Source organism: Phyllostomus discolor, chromosome 4 (genome assembly GCF_004126475.2).
Source record: "Phyllostomus discolor isolate MPI-MPIP mPhyDis1 chromosome 4, mPhyDis1.pri.v3, whole genome shotgun sequence".
Lineage (NCBI taxonomy): Eukaryota > Metazoa > Chordata > Mammalia > Chiroptera > Phyllostomidae > Phyllostomus > Phyllostomus discolor.
This window is the reverse complement of record NC_040906.2, coordinates 193663130-193684306: the sequence shown is the minus strand read 5'-3', so window position 1 is coordinate 193684306 and position 21177 is coordinate 193663130. Positions and strand designations below refer to the sequence as shown.

At 40.7% G+C, this 21177-nt stretch overlaps 1 protein-coding gene across 5 annotated transcripts in view; it reads right to left on the bottom strand.

The window, feature by feature from the left end:
- UTRN (utrophin) overlaps nt 1-21177 on the bottom strand; it is a 504099-nt gene that overhangs the window by 214939 nt on the left and 267983 nt on the right. For 4 of the 5 annotated variants that reach the window (XM_028510941.2, XM_036024842.1, XM_036024843.1 and 1 more), the window contains one exon: nt 9349-9538. In XM_028510941.2, coding sequence (XP_028366742.1) covers nt 9349-9538 — 190 coding nt within the window. Of the gene's footprint in view, nt 1-5843; nt 6498-9348; nt 9539-21177 lie in introns of those variants that run through there. The other variant, XM_028510942.2, reaches the window with a different exon arrangement.

Below are 21177 nucleotides of genomic sequence, written 5' to 3'. Positions count from 1 at the left end.
CAAAACTCTTGCTTAAACTTTATCAAGCTATACTCTCCTCTCAGCCCATTATTTATGAAGCAAGAAAAGGTTCTGCTATTATAGGTGAGCTTTTTTATAAATTGATCTAAAATGTCATAGAACTGAACAAATTAGAAGGAAAAAAAGGGAAACCATCAGGTGCACTTCACATCCTTTCCAGTTTCAGCTGCTTGGACTTATTTACCCTGCCCAGAAACGAACGAACTCTGTGAAATGCAGACTGCTCCCACAGCATGAAATGTTCTATATTCTTCTATCTCTACGGTAGGAGTTCTACTAATTGCTTCGTTTAGAGAGCTAAAAAATAAAGTACCAAGTATACTAAAAGAAGTTGGCAATATTCCTAGTCACTGGTAAGAGGGGGATGGATATATACATTTAGAATCTAGTCGTACATTCAACTTAGAAATTTCCCCTTGAAATTTAGTAAGTTTTGCCCCTTGGTAAAACATATTAACATTTTAGTCACCATCATCACATAACAAAAAAGAACATCTTTGTCCACACCCACACTGCTACTCAACACGGACCCAGACTTACACAAATAATGGTATCTTCACTGCTCAAGCACAATCTAAAATTCAATCTTGTGACATGGCTTTAATTATTTTTTTAGTTAAGCCACAAAGTATTACATCTAACTATACTGCTTTTAGCTAAAGGTCATTGATAGCATGAGTTTTCTGATTAACAAAATGTTAGTAAACTAGATAACTTTTTTTTTTAAAATAATTTTCAAATACACATTGTCTTGGAGAGCTATGGCAAAATGGAGATCAGGTTGTCATCTAAAATAGCACTGCAGCTTTTGGAAGCCACAGGAAAACACAGAAGCCCCCCCCCCCACCCTTACCTGCAGGGGGTACATTCTAAGACCCCCAGTGGACGCCTGAAACCACAGACAATACCGAACCCTACATATTCTATGTTCTTTTCCTCCATATACAAACCTATGATAAAGTTTAACATAGGCCCAGCTGGAGATGAACAGTAATGACTAATAGTAAAATAGAACAATTATAACAACATACTGTAATAAAAGTCGTGTGAATAATAAAACAGAACAATTACAACAATAGACTATAATAAAAGTTACGCGAAAGTGGCCTCTCTCAAAGGATCACACTGCACATGCAGCATGGATGCGCTGCACGGGGCAGACCCGCGTCCCGCGCAGGGCACAGCTGGAAGGCACAAGGGCACACCACGCTACTAAGAATGGAGCAAAATGTAAAACGGATCAATTGTTTATTTCTGGAAGTTTCCATTTAATGCGTTCAGACCACGGTGGACCGTGGGTAGCTGAGGAAAGTGAAAGCACGAATGAGGGGCCCACTGTACCTGATGACACGCAGGGACGTGGGTGCTGTCTCTCTCTCGACTCCCTCACTCCGCTCTGTCCTCTCGCCCCAGAGGGAGCGCAGAGGGAGGGGGAGGGTCAGGGAAGTCACCGCCCAGGTGCCCGATAGCGCAGACGCAGCAGGCCCAAGGCCTCGAGGGGGACAGGTGGGATGCAGGCATATCCTTCCACATCGGGCATTTCTCTACTAAATGCCTCAGCCTTTAAGAAATCTTCTGAACTAATTGCAACAAGAATTTCTCATAAAACCAAGAAGAGACCATGCTCATACATGATCAACTGGAGTTCTACTTCCAGGCTGGAGACCGTGACTCTGACCTTTTCCGTGGTCCAAACAGCACGAGTGCGATTTGATTATGGGAGGAACGTGAGAGTTGACCTTAAAATATATACATCTCAACATTCAGATCATGACAAAGAAAAGCCCCATCACACTTAGCCCCTAGAACATTGAGGATTTAATCATTCAAGGATAGGATCGTTTTTAATCTGAAAAAAAAAAAGGGTAATGAAATAAAAAATGTAATTTTTCAGTATGGGGTGTAAATTATTTGAAAATACACCATTGCGTTCTGTGCTGTGTTTAAAAACATACACTTGGCCTTAACTACCTCTAATTAAAGGGGACCCATGCATGTAGATGAAAAATGGTGTGCGAACTTACTCCATCAGTGAACTTGAAAATCTGTTCAGAGACCCTGGGCCATGGTGGCCATACAACCTTGTTGCCCCTTGACCCTACAAGTCTCTTCAGAGCCCTCTATTGTCTACACGTGAGAATCGACACACATGAACACACACCACACACGCATGCTCGCCCACGCACAGCAAGCCTTCTGTAGACATCACCCGTCAACCCAGACTTGCTGAGTGGAGGCCCCTGTCTGCTCCCATTGGTCATGGAGCACACAGGGGCCGCTTCTCTGACCCCACAGAGGACAGGGCTTTGCAGGCACGACTGAGATCAGCACACATTCTCTGCATGTGGAGATCTGCAGTCACCAAAACAGCATGTGCACCACACAGAGAACAAGACCGCCATCCGGGGTGCAGGAAGGGACCAGTAGAAAGTGAGAACAGAACTACGCTCTACTAATATTTAATACGTGATCTTCCCCATGGCGTATGTGTGTAATTTCTAGATAGATGGGTAGACAGATATTTAAAACTGTTTTACTGATAGGACTACATGACCAAAAAAGTTTGGCAACAATTAAAGCCATGTAAGCTGAAGTCATTTCCATATACATGCAGGCAAATAAAAGCTGCACTACCTACATTAAAATTGGTAAATGCTTCAATCATAAGAAATTCAACTTAGAATGTTAATTATATGTTTTTCTCATTTTCCTATAATGCTTCACATCCCAATCTACTCTACAAAAAGCTGCTTTTTACCATGCCCTCAATGAATAAATACTTTACGAAAACTGGCCCTAAGAAAGAAATCAGGACATTACTAAATTCCTTTCCGATTCAACATAATTCAATCAGTTTTTAATCTCAAGGTTTGATGATAAAATATCTCAAAATAATCAAATGACAATCAAAAATAAATTTAAATAAATTTTAACTTTCTAAATTATACACTGTGATGTATTTCAAAAAATTATTCTCATAGTCGTTAATATTTTAAAGGAATTATGCACTGAAAACCAAATAGGGAAAAATTAGCACCTGGCATAAGGTGATTTTAGGTCATCAGGGCAATTTCTATGTTGCTAATTATATCGCCAAGAAAGCAGCACTCATGTTTCTGTTTCCTGACCAAATTTTATGGGCTGTATAACCAGGAAGAAATATTTTTTAAAGCAAAAAAGTACAAGTGAATGTGTGAGTAGGGTGAGAGAAGGGAAAGCATGTTTTAACTCTGAGAGCTGTGAATTCCAAGTGCCTCTTTTCCTTCCTCCCCTCTTTTCAAAGCGTACAAGGGGAAAAAAAAAAAACACAAAATGAGAATATTTGACACAAATTCTCAGCTGTGTAACACACAAGCTATTTTCTGACACTCCAGAGAGGTACAAAAATAAGCAAAGAAAGACAAGGTACCATAGAGGAAAAAGTGTGATAAAAGACAGTATTTCCCAATAAATTTAATTTTTAAAGAAAGACAGATTTTTCATATAATAGGTAAAACGAGAGATCCCAAAAAGCAAAATCAATTTAAAATACTCATGTCTCCCTTAGATTACGCAACACCGTTTCATGCTTGTGTCAGTCTGTAACGTGTTTCCAATGTACCGCATCTATATTTTCATGAAGCATCACTGAAACTTACAGCACTTCCTTTCTAAGAAGCTAAATTTAGAGAATGCAGAAGGCGCAGGTACAGATGAAGTCATCACAGCATTTAACTGCTAGTGTCTTAAAGCAAATAAATACCAAACTTATTTAAACCTTTAAGTACCACAATGAACTATTTTTAGTTGGTATAAATGTCTGTGTCAATGTTTGAGATGGCAACTGTTAATTAATAGTTAATTCTGCCACTTTTATTTACATCATATGAGTTAACATAGCCAATAACTGAGATCAGTTTCCAAAATATAACCAAGTAAGTTCTATCTGTTACTCGCTGATTTATTTCACAGTAATTGCGCCACTTCCTATTCTGGGTTTCCAGGTCTTTAGACAAAATTTCACATATCATTGCCTTACATTGACACCTGCTGGAAAGTCCTGGAATTGTACATTTCTCATTTCATTATCTGGGCAGATGTTAATTTTGTATCTGTGAAATGTGGAAGATATCATTTCAACGGCAAATTTTAATTTCCTAAAGGAGAAAAGTAGCCTTTTTCTAAATATTTCTATTTTAATGTGTTCCTCAGGAAATTGTAAATCTCAAGTGGTCTGCCCAAAAAGTATTTCTGGTGAGGATTAATTTACCTAATGTTTTCAGTAACTGAACTTCTGTTTATTTTTGGTATAATTATGAAACTAATGAAGCAACTTTGTCTAGTATTTGAACTTCTACTGCTTCGTACCTCCTACTAACTTAATACTTTGGTCATATGATTTGAGGAAAAAATACTTGATTTTGTGAAAGTATGCATATAAATAAATCAGAAAAATGACCCAGCTAATAAAGAAGAATGCTTTACATATTCATATTTGTAGTTAAAAGAAATACCACACTCATCAGCGAATGAGCTTTTTTCTCTGTTATCAAAACTACCTGTTCAAGTCATACATAAATGTTGGACCAGCATAAATGTATTCTCTGAAGTGGACTAAAACACAACACACTGAAATAATTAACTAACAAATTTTTACATCTGAATTGTTAAGCCACGTTAAGTTTTAATGAGCTTCTTATGCAAATGAAACACTTCTAAGCATTTCTGCAAATACCTCACTACTTAAATCTGTCTCCTAAAACTTTTCAAGGAAAAAAAGTTTTCAGATAGAAACACATTTAACTGGCCAAAGCAGGAGACATAAAGACCTGATATGATAAAATTAATTGAATGCTGCCTTCCTCTCCCACCCCCAATCTGCTGCCATATAGTTAGCAACGTTGAGGGCTTGGACAACGTCATGTTTTATATCATCATGAACAAAATACTGTCCTGAAGACAGCTGTCCCCATTACCAGTGAGTCTGGGCAGCTAAGGGGATGATAAGCTGCATCCGTGGGCATGGTATGATGCGAAGGAAGAATACTGCACTGGGGTACACTATACATCGCTCTAACATGCCTGTCGTAATTCCTTCCTTTCCTAGCAAACCCCCCAAGTTTTAACAAAGTAATGAGATAGTGTAACACAGTTCAAATAAACAAACCTATGATCAAAAACATGATGGCCCGCTTTAAGACACACAGGAGCTCACTCAGGGCTTAGGTTTAGGTGGTGTTTCCAATTCGCAGCTGTCACACCAATCGCCCCTGCAAGTGAGCTCACCCACCTGTCCAAATAAAATTAAGTTCTTTAAGTGCAACTGTAATACATGAAGATTCGCGAATATAAGGGATACTGTATGAGAATAAGTCTAATAGTTTTCAAGATGTGCTTTAATCTTCAAATTGAAAAAAAACTATCAGTTATAAAGAAATGGACGATTTCTAAGTAAGCTACTGAAAGACTGCTTTAAACTCTTCCTTTAAATTTACTGAAGTTTCCATAAGGCTAACGTGCCATTCAATATTAAGACACTGCAAAGTATCACAGAGGTAACAGGTCTCAGTCAATGTAGTTTTGCTGTGTCTTCCTCAACAGTTCACTAGCCCTTCTCAGAAAACAAGATTCTGATAGTTGCAAAATAAAATGAGCACAGAACAGTACTTGCTCCTGATGCTTAAACAAATTCCAATTAGCAATTCCCTCTAACAGCTTTCACAATCAGTTGCTAAGAAAAGGAGTCTTTCCCTGACAAGAACCCTAAAAGATTAGTTTTTAGAGCCCGAGAAACAGTAGAATTGTCAGACACCCAGAGACCCTTATTTGCAGTCACTAGTTACCTTACAGAGCTTCTGATACCGAGGAGAAGAAACTGCCATCCTTTGCAAACGATGTAGCAAAAACACAACTTTCTGCAGCGACGTTCTCACCACAGCCATCATTTTAAGTTTACCACACTTCTGGAGACACCTCAGAATTTGCATTATAAATGAAGAGCAATGATCATTTCCTCCTGGTCACTGGACAATGATTTGCCAGTTGTCTGAGCATGCTCGTTTCCAGGAATGCATTTGAAAGATACGGGGGCTCAGGTTCCTGGCAGAAGGAGGCTGGTATCCCTTCAACTTCTTCTCAAATTTAAAAAAAAAACGTATGCAAATGCCACCCAGAAAGCCCCCCAGCAGAAGCTCACAGCCAGCACTGGCTCAGCCCGGCATGGCCAGGGAACGAAACAAGTTGAGCAGCCAGACGCTGCCTGCTGCTGGAGAGGAGCGCGCTCAGTAGCCAGAAAGGATATTGAGTGAAACATTAAAGCTGCAGATACAAAGCAGACATCCCCTGGAAACAGAGATTCAACACTTCACCACCACGGTGCATGCCTCCTAGCAGGTTTACATTAAGAGATCAAGTAGCATTCACTCTCTCGCTGCAAAGAGGGGTGCGTTCAGCACTGAGCAAATGCAGCTCTGGCCGTGCTCCGTGCAGTGAGTGAACGGACCCTGCTATAAATCTGGAGAAGAGACGAGGGTACCCGACTCTAATGTTATCAGCCTGTCCATTAAGTGCCAATAAATCGCCTCCGGACAGGTCTCCCAACAAGATCACCTAAAACAAAACGAAGCAAAACAAAAATACCTGCAGGGGGTATGTGGCTTTACCTAGACACCCTAAAAGCAGTGTCACCCATGAGCTCCTAGAGGCTGTCTAGGACGAAAGCGATTCAAAATCAAATTCTAATGTTAGGTGAGGACTCCTCTAATTGAACAGCCAAGTTAATAAAACAGAAAAAGTCTGTAATTGACTACCAAACCTTCCAAATTCCCACATTTCCCCTTAGACAGCATTTCATGATCTCATTTTATCTGTCATAAAGCTGTTTTAATTTAATGAGTAAGAAATATAAGGCATGATTATGTGATGTAAAAACCAAGCACAGAATTTTTGAGTTTTATAGGCATGTACAGCTCAAAGACCACTATAAATATCCAGTGGGGTAAAATCCTATTAGCAAATCAGCAAAATAACCCGGATGATTAAATGACAGTGTCAAAGGGCACAGCCAAAAATAGAACCCAGACATTTCTCATTACCAGTGTCCTGCTCAAGCTAGCAACCCAGGGGTGCTGCATTTTCACCTTTCTCTACCGGTGTCACGATTCTTTAAAAGAAACGGTATTTTCAAGTGTGTGTTGCTCTTGTTTTACTTCCTCTGCCTTCTCAGCCCTGGGTCTCAGCAGGATTTAAAGAACTTGACTGGGTCTCACCGAGGTATGTGTACCAGGCAGTGTTTTCGTGGGCTTCTGCCTGTGTGCTGTTTTTCCCCGGCAGGACTATACCGAGAACCTATACTGCCTCCTTCTGGACAGGCGAGCAATGTCAAAATAGCTACACAGAGGCAAAATCGGAAGAGGCAGTCCAGTGATGATACAGTTGAAAATATTAAGTTGGTAAGCAAATAGATAGAACCAGAGAGTAGATTAGTGATCGTCTAGGGGTGGGGGATTAGAGAGTTGCAAATGGGAGACGGACCGCTGAGTGCCCAGGGACATACACAGGGTTTCTTGTAGAGGTGATGAGAAAGTTCTAATTTGCTTGTGATGATGGTTGTGCAACTGTGAATACATTAAAAAGAATTGCATGATACTTTTTAAAGGGATGAACTGTATTGCGTATGAGTTCTATGCCAACAAAACTGTTATCAAAACACATGCAGTTGTCACTCCTCTCTCTGAACCAGCAGGGGACATTCCATGACACAGGAATGCCCCTCACCCCAACACTACACTAGGTGTGGAGCTGGGGACAGGGGGAGATTTGAAACAATCTAGACAACCAAAATCTGAACCTGTAAAATAAGAGGATGGAAGTTAGGCTGAAAGAAAACAGAGGAGATGAAACTATAAGAAGCCCAAAGCACCTATGGTTAGAGAGCAAAATAGCCACCTGTTCTACCACCGCCTGGGAGAAGCGGCAGGGCAGCTTAATTTTAACCAGGAGAGAATCACAGCCTTCCAACTCATTGGTACTGCTAAAAGGCAAAGCATACATTTTAAAAAAGCAATAATTAAAATGACACTATGTTAGAATGGGAGCATGAAAACCAGGAATAAATATATGTGAATAAACAGATAAACTGAACCGTCAGTAACAGACTTTCATTCAAAAACAACAACAAAAAGTTTCTGCATCTTTGGCCAAAGTCCCCCGTCGAGCACAGATCCACAGTGACAGCTGCACACCAGGCATCTCCTCCTGGATGTCATTCAGCGTGGCCGGAGTAAACGGTACCCTCCCGTCACACACCCCACGAACTCACACTGCTGCTCTGACATTTTCTTTTCCTCTATTCCCAATGTCAGACTCCAAAATCTCCTGGCATTCCTCTTTGTCTCCACTCCCGCCCCTTCCCTCAGTGGACCCATAGATCGACTCATTAGATCTATGCCCCCTGCCACTGCCTCATGCCTGGCCATTACCTCGGACCAGCTAACTCAAGCATATCCCAACAGGCCGCTCTGCTTCGCCTTGCCCAGGTCACACCCATTCCTCCTAATACCATCAGCTAGACTCCTATGAAATACAAGTCCCACTGCATCCCTCTTTTGCTTCATATTCTTAATGGCTTGTCCCCCTTGCCACCAGATTAAAAAATATATATAAAATAACTAGCAAGGAGACTTCTCCATGGACACAGATTTTAAACCAAGTTCCAAGTGAGAAGGCCTGTGACTGGCAAGAGTACGTCATTGTACACAAAGAAAGTGGAAGCTCAAGGACACCGACCCAGTTGTGCTTGGGGACAGGAAGAGGGTGTAGATGTGCTTTGTAAGATCCCTCATACATTTTTTAAAGGGACGATTTCATATGATCACATTTTCTGCAGAAGGAAAACTTGAGCCTCAGACTGAATATATCATATTTATCAAGCCAAAGGCATAAAAGTAATACCTTCAAACCCAATGTTCTTAGCTATAAACTAAACCATAGAGCCTTTACAGCTTTTAGATTAAGTATTTATAATAAATGGAGAAAGAAACAACTTCATATTAAGAGGAAATGTTCTTATAATGTAAGACTCAATAAGGCTAACTGTAATAGGACTTAAAATGACAGAAAACAGAAAGATGTGAGCCCAGAAGTCTAAATAAACAATTATTACTTCCATAAAACAAAGTGCTTTTCCTCAATTATTAAGTAAATGTATTTTATAGGTATTATTTCCAGAAACCAATTATTCACAGGAGAGCACGGATTTCATAACGGAATAAGGCGTGCACCTCACCTTCTAAAGGTAATAAGTGTTCACGGTTAATAACTACGGGTCACATTTCCCCATGCACTTGCCTGCATCTGCTGTGTGAGCTCCTTGGCCAAGACAGTGTCCTGAAGGGCATTCTCCCGCTGAGAGGCGTCCGCCAGCACATTCACGGTGGTTTCTGCTTCCTGGAGCCACTTCAGGAAGTTCTCCAGGTCCTTGCGAGAGGCCTGCACTGTCCTCAGCTCAGCCTCCAAGGCGCTCTGTCGGTCAGCCACGCTGCAAGGGGCGACAGGACAGGTGCGTCTCCGTTACTCACAGTGCGACAGTCCACATCACGCACGCCCTGAAGATAAAGTGAACGGACAGCCGCCAGGGAGCCTTCATTGAAGTGCCCAGCATAACCGGGAGGATTATTGATACTCGTGTCTTGAGTGATCCTTAATGGAGAGGTAATGTCAGTGGTGAGACGGGGAGAGAGACACACGACAACTACTAACAAAAATAACATCCATATTGTAAAATAATTATGACTACATTTCATAAGTCATTGTATGTTACGTCATTTCCCGTATGTTTTATTTCAATACCTTAGTATAATGCCTGATGCTCAAAAGGCAACACTAATAAATGTGTACACAAGAAGTGATTAAATGAATTCCAGAACAAGTCAATTCTGAAGAAACATTTAAGATAAAAATTGAAATAATGTAAAGGGCTTACTTTATATGTCTTAAACAATTCAGATCAATACAAATTGGGTCTTTAAGTTGATTTCATAGTATTTTTGGGAGATATTAGATAATCAAGCTTTTATAAACCATTCATTAAATCTACATTAAAATGAAAACACAGAACTATTCTGAAGTTTCATGACCTAAGAGATATGCATACCTGTAAACTCAACCTTTAAAACTTTGTATACCTCAAGGCCCCATAATAAGAAAATGAACAACTTAATTTTAAGAATAGGTATAACCAATTTCACTCCTAGGTACTTCAACCCAAGAGAATTGAAAATATACAGCCACTCAAAAACATGTACACCAATGTTTATAGCAGAATTATTTATAAGAGCCAAATGATAGAGTCAACCCAAATATCCATCAGTTGGGAGGGGAACTGATAGACAAAATGTAATATATCCTTACAGTAAATATTACTCAGCCATAAAGAGGAAAGGATTACCAATCCACACTACAATATGTGAACCTTGAAAACATTATGCCAAGTGCAAGAAGACAGACACAAAAGGCCACATTGCACACAGAAGGTTGTGCAATTTCATTTACATAAAATGTCGCCAAAAGAGGTAACTCCACAGAGAGAGAAAGTCGACCAACTCTTGACGGGGGCTGGGAGTGCGTGCAATGGAGCTTGGCTGCCCATGAGTGGTAGTGAAATATAGAAAAAGTAAGAATGTGGTGATGTTTTTACAACATGGTGAATATGCTAAATCCACTTATTTGTACACTTGAAACTGTGAATTTCATGGTATAAGTGATGAACTATATCCCAATTTTAAAAATCAGCACATGTAATATCTCATTTACGTATATTTTCTAATCATCCATACACTGATCAATCCATTCATTACCATCCATCCATCTGTCCTTCTATTTGCACGTTAACTCAATATTAAAATGGTTATTTCCGGTGTTTCTATTTAAGGTGGTTTATTTTCTTACTTGTGCCTTTCAGCATTCTTCAAATATATAATGAACAGTTATTTTTTTTCACATGTCAATAAATACACTCTTTAAAAAAAATGGGTAAAAGATTTAAACAGACACACCATCCTAGAAGATATATGGGTGACAAATAAGCACACGAAAAGATGCTCAGCATCATTAATCACCAGAGAAACGTCAATTTAACCCGCGATGAGACATCACTGTGTTCCAGAGGGCTTTAAAAATGAGCACATCCAGTGTTGGTGAGAATGCAGAATAACTGCAACTCTGTCCCACGTGTTGCAAGTAGGGGTAGAAGATGGTGCAGCCATTTTGAAAAGGAATTTGGCATTTTTTAAAATAAAGTAACCATGCACTTAAGATACAACCCAGCAATCCTAAGTATGTACGCAAGAGAAATGAAAGCGTGTCTACAGAAAACCCACGTGCAAAAGTTTATAGCAGCTCTATTCATAACAGCCAAAAACCCAAAAGTCATCAGCGGGTACACAGCTGAACCGTGGCACACGCACAGAATGGAACACCGCTGCACACTGCAAATGAAGCAAGCAGAGGAAACCACGTGGAGAAATCCCACATGCGTCATGCTAACTGAGAGGAGCCAGACACAAAATCTGCACACCATGATTCCATTTCTATGGCATTCTGGAGTGTGAGCAACCTCACCCTGGCACACACTTACTAAAAACCTCCAGCAGTGCCTGGCTGCCTGCAGAATAAATTTGTGTTGGTTCTCCTGGGACTTGGTGCCCTCCGGAGCCCACCACTGATTTTCTTCTCCAGCTTTATCCTTGAGTTCTCTACAATGCTCCGTTTGGGCCAAGGAGGCATATGCTCCCTTTTCTCCAGAATATTCTTAACACCATGTCCACATAAAAATTTTACATCCACATGTGAATATCATTCCGACCACCTCCACTTATCAAAACGCTACCAATCCTTTAAAGGTTAATGACTATCTCCTCCAAAACATCTGAGGCCAGTTAGGTGTGCTTTCTCTGAGTTCATAAAAGGTTAGCACTCCTCTTCATACAGAAATTAATCACATGTATCCTGGGAAAGCCCTTGGAATTTGACCTTCATTCACTCTTAAATTTTACTTTAACTCTACTACAGAGATTTCTTGTCCACCTATTCTGTAAACTCACTATGGACAGAAGCAATCTTTTCTATTTCCATATTTCTCAGCCCTTATTATGGTATTATAATGAGTCGTTATAGAATAATGAAGATCTATTTATGATATGCCTTTAAAATTACCTCCCCAACAGCATATTTCAAGAAGCTGCTAAGAGAGCTCCCCCACAAAACTCTGTAAATCCAGAAGGAAGATACAAGTGGGGAGGGCGGGTGGCAGAGCAGGGGCGAGTAATGGGGGGGAAATGGGGACAACTGGAATTGCACAACAATGACAAATAAAGAGAAAAGCAGGAAGGAAGTACGAGAAGCAGGAAAAGAGGAGATCCAGCAGCAGCTCTCGTGCTGACGGTGAGAGGAGATCTCAGAAAAGATGGTGATGAATCCAAGCTGGACCAGATGAAGGCTGTCATCACCATGCCAACCACCATGTTCCGGTTTTAACTTGACAAAATCAACAAAGGATATACCCTGACAAAGTGAAAAAATAACCTAAAATAAGACACACACACACAAAAAAACCCTGAACAAAACAAGAACCCATGAGATCCAGGAAACAGGGATCCAGACTAGGAGGAAGGCATGGAAAATCCCCAGGAGGATGGCTCTGCAGCAGACCTAGAAAGCATGTCTCCGTGGGAAAAAATTAGAAGTGACAGATTATTTAATGTGATCGACTTTGTAGGAAATTGTACTGTCAGGACACTGGAAAATGTGGGAAGAAGTAGCAATAGGCACAAAGGAAAATAAGCATATAGAAATAAAGCAATTATTAATTTCAGGTAAAACAAACAGAGGAAGTAAACTTATAGTAAATCTCAGTGCTTGGCTGTCAATGTTATGTAGACAGGCATAATAATGTCAACACTGAATATCTGCCTATCTAGGAATTCAGTAATGAGATGGTGTAGCCACTGTGGAAAATAAATAGATAGCGGTTCCTCAAAAACATGAAAAATAAAGTTAATATATCACCCAGCCATTCCACTTCTGGGTTCATACCCAGAAGAACTAAAAGCGGGGTCTCAGAGAGATACATTTACATCTATGTTCACAGCAGCATTGCTCACGACAGCTAAACTGTGGAAGCAACTCAAGTGTCCAGCAGTGAATGGATGAAAAGCAAAACACTGTATATACATACAACGGAATAGTATCCAGTCTTAAAAGAAAATCCTGACAGATGCTCCAACATGGATGAACCTTAAAAACATCACACCAAGTATTCTAAGCCAGTCACAAAAAGACAAATACTGCACGATTCCACTTACATGAGGTACTTAGAGTAGTCCAATGCACAGAGACAGAAACTTGAATGGTGGCTGCCAGGGGCTGGGGGAGCGAGGGGAGAATCGGGAGTTAAGTGTTTAATGGGTGGAGGGTTTCAGTCTACAAGACAAAAACAGTCACAAGGATGATGGTGGTGATGGCTGTACAACGATGTGATTGTATTTAATACCAATGAACTGCATGAGTAGTTAAGAGGGCAAATTTTATGCTATGTATATTTTACCACAATTTTAAAAAGTAAAAAAAAAAATCGATGATGAGGAAGGAAAGAGAATGATGGCATAAGAAAACTATATCCTATACACTGGGAGGACGGGGGTGAGGGGGGCAACAGTAGGGTTCCAGTTGTGCATATGCAAAATAATACAATAATTAACAAAGAATACAAGAATGAACTGTTTCACATACTCACAACTGTAAACCTATTTTCGCCCCACCTTGTATTTACCAGAATACCATGTCCATAAACAATGTCCAATATTAATGAATTGGAAGATAATGGCATATTCATTTTATTTAGACTACGGAAATGTGTCAATGACATCAGGAGAAGCTAAAAGAAGAGAAAGTAGTTGCCTCATGAAGGGGAATTGTGGTGATTAGTGAAAGAATGATAATTTTTATTATGAGCCTTTTAGCACTTTTTAATTTTTTTGGTAATTGTGTGTAGTTTTATAATTTTTTAAATTTAGAAGTTGCCCACCAGAATTTGGGTGCTTATTGGTGGTAGTTGGTTTTATCGTCCACCTAAGCCTGCCCATATTTTCAATTATTAAAACATGAACAGTAAAAATATTTTTCAGAGCAGCCAAATAAAGGCCATGTCAAAGGACTCAAGGACATAACCAGGGAGGCGGGGGTGGGATCGGGGGAGGGAAGTGGGGATGGCTGGGCGGGGGGGGGGGGGGGGGGGGGGGATGCAGACAACTGTACTTCAACAACAACAACAAAAAAAGATACTAGAAAACAAAAATATCAGAGTACCCATGTGCAATTAACCGACCATGAACAGATAATTCTTATTTTAAAAACACTCATATAAAACTTAGTAATTTATAAAACTTACTAAAATCCAACACTGTGATTTTACATTTGCAATATCCTGTATTTTTAAGAATATTCATGTGCACGTAACAGGTTATATGGCAAACAGCTAAAGTAAAAAAAGTTATGTATTAGTTTTATCAAAACCTAAACATGTGCAGGCTAAAGAAAAAAGATGCAGCTGTCTGAGAACCTGCAGGCGAAGTGAGAGGACTTCTGGACATGACAGACAATGACACGCCCCACAAGCATGAGGAGGCCAGGCCAGAGGGGAGGGCGGAAAACCTGACATGAAGCATCAAAGGACAGAGAGGTAGGAGAGTCAGGAGCACATGAGACGGTATCGGGCCCACCAGGTCAGGCAATACCAGCAGCAAGTTTTGGTGCCCAATGAAACATTCTGAATGCAGGAACTAAGGCATTTATTGTAAATCTGTCAAAGTATCTATTGGTTCTCAGTAGGAAAAGAGAGTTTGCTCCAAAAATATTCACTTTGCAGGAACCTGCAGAAAAACAACCTGTTACAAAAAACTACTTTGTTGCTTATGAAAGTACAGAACAAGCATATTGGACCAGGGCAGACAGGGCGCCCACAGGATGGCCTGTCTCCTCAAGCACCACTTCGTCGTCCCTGACTCTGCTGGGCACACTGGGTCCTCCACGGTCCGAGTCCCCACTCACCTCCTCAGGAGTCACCTCATCGCCCCAGCCTCACGCTGTGTTTACCTGCCAAAATGAACCGATCCCTAAACCTCAAAGTGGTCACTGTCTCAGTCACATCCAGAGCTTTACTTTTTACTTCTTGTACCTTAAATATCCTTCCCCTCCCCTCTGTGTTCATTTTTACTCACCCTGCAGAACTTGGAGCAGACACCTCCCACACCTACAGGGCACTTCATCCCGGAGCACGCATGGGTCCCCCTCCCACAGCATTTGGTGTGCCGTGGCAGCTGGAACGTGGCACTACAACTGTAGGGGCTTCCCGCAACCACTGCCTCATGGCTGTGTAGGTTAGCTTCTCAGAGGGGTCTCACTAGACTAAAACCAAGTTGTCAGCAGGCAGGCTGTGTCTCTGTGGAGAGGCTATGAAGGTGAGTCTGTCTCCTTGGCATTCCAGCCTCTGGAGCGGCCCCCGTTCCTTGGCTCATGGCTCCTTCTCCCATCTTCAAAGCCAGCAGGATGGGGTTGAGTCGTCAGGTCACATCTCTCTGACCCACTCATTCTTCTGCCTCTCTGCTCCACTTGCAAGGAGCCATGAATAGAACAGGCCCACCCAGATGACCCATGACCCCCATGTGGGGGGGTCATCATTCTGCCTATCCGTTTATCCAGTACCTCCGACCATGACTGAAAGTGACAGCTCTCCTGTGGGTCTAAAGCTTCTGCATCGCCAGCTCACCTGGCACCCTCAGGACCTGAACACAGTAGCGACTCAACAAGTACTGACTGCATAAACTAATACAAATGCAGGAATAACTTCCCCATTCCTGCAGTATTTTAAGGAGAAAATGTGGTATACACATAAATGTATCAAGACATAGTAAACACTCAATAAATAGTGCTCCCTAACCTTACATATGAATTTGGTGAAATACTGGGGAGTTAATTTTATTTATAACATACATGGAGAATATTTTTAAATTCACATATATCTGGTATCAGATATTTTTATCATAAATGTAATCAACTACTAAAAATAATGAATATACTGAAAACTAAACTCTATAGCAGTCCAAATTATCTTCATATTACTATAATACACATTTTAAAATTTTACAATCATAGTATACATTAGTTTGTAGTCTGATTTTTGAAATTAATATAATTTTATTTGAAATTGGCTAACAGTCTACAGCCATACCACCCTGAACATGCCTGATCTTGTCTGAAATTGCTAATAGACTATAGTTCAAAGTTGTAAGTTCTCCACACCACCCATTTCTGTCTCTTTAAAAATTAGATCAAATGCTAGAGTATGGTAACAGAACACTACAAGAATCTTTTACCCACTTTCAAGGAATTTCACATGATGTATCATACTACCACAAGGCCAAGAATAATTGCTAAAATTAGAAGCGCAAGAGTGTGCATGCACATTTATTACACAGGCTAATAAATTACCATTCACACCAATGGGGCACTGCTCACGGAAGAAAACAACCTAATTCAACGTCTCTGCCATTTTACTAGCTGTAAGGCTTGGGGGTGAATTGTTTTAATTCTGCAATGTTTTTTTTCATCCTTAAAATAAGTTGCTTGGACTGGATGAGTAAAAAACCTGTTCCAGATTCTCCGAGGGTCCTTCTAAAATACATAATTCATCGCATCATGGGGATATAAAAGCTGCTGGAAGAGTTCCTCCACTTTCACCCCCGTCTCTGGCTTCAAATTGGGCTTCACCGAGCATCACGGCACGCAAATGAAACGTTTTGGCTGGGAGTGGGTAAGTGCTGCAGGGAAAGCAGGAGGCCGGGAAGCACTCATGTGGAAGTGTCCTGAGATCACATCAGTGCTGAGCCTGCATCACTCTGCAGTTGGCAATGCAGTTTCCATCTGCAATTCTGGTCGTTGCATCTCAAGAAAGACCAGAACAGAGCTAGAGGACGTTCTGAGAAATGTAAGGGGAGAATATAAAGGAAGGAGCACTATTGCAGAAAACAAAATTATTTTAAGTTTAGGAAATTGTGGCTACTAGAAAAAGGCAGAGAAGTTTTGTTAAAAAATCTTTTTTTTAACTTGTTTATGGCTGAGGAGGCGGCTGACTCTATGAATGACGCATGGGGAGCTCCCGGCAAGATTTCAGCACCTTATGATTGTGGTGGTGGTGCGCTGCTAACTGGTGTTTAGTGGGGCATCTGCGTATAAAAAGATGTTTGGTCTACAGCGAAAAGAACTGAGGCTGAGCTGTCTCATGTCTGGTTTTACCTTGTTGTGTTATAATGAGGCCCCCCTTTGTGGGGGTGGGGGGGGGCGGCTGTTTTTAGCTTGTTTTGGTTCAAGCTGACCACCTCTGTTGGTTAGATGATTAATAAAAATGATTCAAAAAATCTTTTTTAACCTACAAATCATAAAGAATAAGCACAGGCTGAAAATCCAAAAGATAAAAGATTTGAAGTGGAAGGGTAACTTTAGCAGAAGCAAGATGTTTTAGTTCAAACAGAAGTAACTAACTATAGAATTCTTTGGTGCAAGAAAGGGTACAGACTAAAAATATAAATAGCTTCTCATCAAAGATTAAAGGAATTCATTGGTGACAGATTTATAATAGTTTACATTAAAGGGAACTGGGATTTTAAAAATGTAAACTCTTAGCTGTTAAGAGATTTATGTTATAAAAGCAACTGATATGTTACAAAATAGCTTAGAGTAATCAATCAAAATAGCTTAGTTATTTCATAGCACAACAAAATGTGGCCACCCACATAACTGCCTTGTTGAAATATTATTTTAAAGATGTTAAATAATACTTGATATTTTAAGCTACAAGATACACTGGTTACTCAAGTGTGCATGTGCTTATAATTGATCAAAAGAATGTCTGAATGTAAATAGATATATCTTTTTTTAGACTTTAATGGAAAAAAGCATCTTGGGAAACCCACAAATATGTGTTGCTAAATTTTGGTATACTTAAAAGGTGACCTTCACAGTTACGTGAGGTTTAAACATGTTTGCCTTTTGTAGAGCAGAAGAATGGTGGCATCAGTAGTCTGAGTGGCATGTAGAAAACTTACAATGAAACATTGTACAAGCTTTCCTTGTGGGTACCTTCACCAGATGATTTTGTTCTTTGGTAAATAAGATTTAACTGGAAAATATATTAAAACACCCTTTGGGGAAATACATTTTATTTAATGAAGAATTAGTCACTGTGGATATCACCAGTGATTTATGGTCCTTTGGTGACCAATCTCTGTTACATAGAGAATGAGTCATCACCAAACACTTCAAAAAGCCACTCCATGGGATTTAAGAAGACTCTTCTAAGCTGCTAATACCACACCACCTGGGAACCACGAGAGCCCCTGCCCCCATGCAACCCCACTATGCCTGCCCGTGACCTTTGGGTTTTAGAAATGATGCAAAGGAGCAGCTCTCCCTTGGGCTGCCCTCACAGCAGGTAAGTATTCAAGCCCACAGAGCTGTTCTGGGGAGCATTTATCTCACCACAGCCTATTTCCCTTTCAGCTAAGTCACTACCAGACAGTCGCTCCTCATTAGTCAACCAACATCAGACTGTAACTTTAATATTACTGTGTCCCTTTCCCAGTTTCCCCAACCCACCCTCTGTTATGCCCAGAACTCTATTCTGTGATGTGCCTCTGAGGAGACGAGCATTGCGGAAGAACACTACAAAGGTCTATCTTCCCAGTACATTTACTATTATAAACCACAAGGAGGCACCCATCCCTGTCCAGCCACACTGGAAAGAAGCACTCCGTCCCGCCCACCAGGATTCTGATTTTACATCTGATGCTCTTTCTCCAGATCTCTCGGTCCCACCTCCAACCTCACTGGCAGCATGGCCCAAAGATCATAAAAAAGGCAGAAGTCATTGCACAGAGAATCTTTCATCTTCCACCACCAAGGTGCCAATCCACAAGCATCTGTACTCAGCTTCTCTTTGTCCTTCCTGTCTCGGTGCAAAATGCATCCCAGCTCTTACCAAACTCAGTTCTCCAGATCTTGCCTTCTGGTCTACTTTCTGTGCTCTTACGCTGTCCCTCTGTCTTGAATCATCAGTCTCTCCTCTACTGGATCATCCCCGTGAGCATAAAAACATGCTTTGCCATGTCCCATTTTAAAGAAAAAACAGTCACCACTCTGGGGGGGGGGGGGGAACCCCTCCAGGTATTACCCAATCTCTCCATCCCCCTTCACAGCAAACATGTCTAATTTCCTTCCACAAATCGTCTCCACCTTCATCTCACTCTCCAGCTTCTCATCCCGTCACTCCCTTGAAGTGGCTCCTCTCAAAATCACCAGTGGTCTGCAAGCGGTGGAATTCCATGAACGACGTGCTACGTCACCTGTTCTGATGTCTCAGCCTCATTTGACACAGTGGACCATTCCCTCTCCAGTATTCTCTCCTCTCACCAACACCTCTTGTGCATATTCTTTTCCCTCCACTTTTGAACACTACGCATCCTAGATTTTCTTTCAACTTCATTGGAAGCTTTATCTCAGTCCTTTTGTCCACTCCTTTTTTTGTTCCATCACTAAATCTTAGGGTCTGTGGACTCAGTCAATTGTCCTCCTCTCTTCTCTATCTTTACTCCTTTCCTAGCGATCTCATCCAGTCCCCCAGATTTAATCTCCAATGAAAGTACTAACAACTCCCTAATTCATATTTGAGCCCAGATATTTGAGTTCCAGGTCCATACATCCAATTATCTATGTGACCTATACACTTAGATACATAATAGCCATCTCAAGGGAACATTTCAAAATCCAATTCTTTCTTTTTAAATATGTTTACTAATTTTAGAGAGAGAGAATCATTGATGTGAGAGAGGAACATCGATCAGCTTCCCCTTGTACGTGTCCCTGACCAGGGATCAAACCCACAATCCAGGTAAGTGCCCTCACAGGGAATTGAACCCTAAACCTTTCGGTGTATGAGATGACATTCCAACCAACTGAGCCATGCTGACCAAGAATTGAAAATCCAATTCTTGACTTTTCTTTGCCCCAAACTCCTACAGCCTTTCCTAGTGAATGGTACCACCACTCATCCTTTTTCAAAGCACCATCTTTGATTGTTTCTGCACCCTCACCTCACACATCTAGTCCATCTGAACACCTCTTCTGCCTCCATCAAAGCCACCTTCTTCTCTGCACCATTGCTGGCACACAACATCCCAGGTACCGCCACCTCACACTTGAACTACAACAGTCAGTTCTGTACTTGTCTCTCCAGCTATTCTCTTATGCCCTTACAATCTGTTCTCCACATAAGATTCAGAGGGGTTAAATTTAGTCTTATAAATTAGTCTATCATTTAGAAACTAAGCAATCCCCTGCTTAATGATTCCAATAGCTTTCCCTTGTACTCGGAATACCCAAACTCCTTCCCATGTCAGTAAGATCGGGCCTTCGCCTCCCTCTTCTCCCCCATCTCAAACTCCCTCACTCATTGTACTTCAACACATTCTGCGCTCTTTCCTGCCTCGTGACTTTCCATTTGCCGTTCAGTCTAGATTTCTGCAGATGGTTCCTCTTAACTTGAATCAGCTCATACTCTGGTTTCCCTTCAGATCGTATAAATCTTTCGCCTTTTTAACTTGAATCAGCTCAAATGCCTTCTAAATTATGCTTTCTAAACTAACCCGTTAGATAAGTCCCCCTCTTAGGTAGTACCTCCTTAATTTTCCTTTCCTGCAAAATAACCACCTACAATTACGTAATATTTTCTTATTTACAACCTGCCCTTGCCTGGGAAAGGTAAGCTTCCTGGGGGTACACGCAGGACATTGTTGATGGCTGAACCTTCAGAGCTAATGACAGAGCTTGACAAATAGAGGAGGCTAAATGCACATTTAATTAATTAACTAATTAATGAAAAAATAAACAAATGAAAGCAAAGACTACAGACACTGGTCCTTTAACTTGTTCATTGTGGAATTACATGTACTCAGAAAATATCTGAATACTTGAGCTCAATTATTTATAAAATAAAAACATTAGCATTTTTAGGCATATACTAAAAAGATGTAGTTTTTTTAAGGCAATAAAATAATGACTGATATGTTA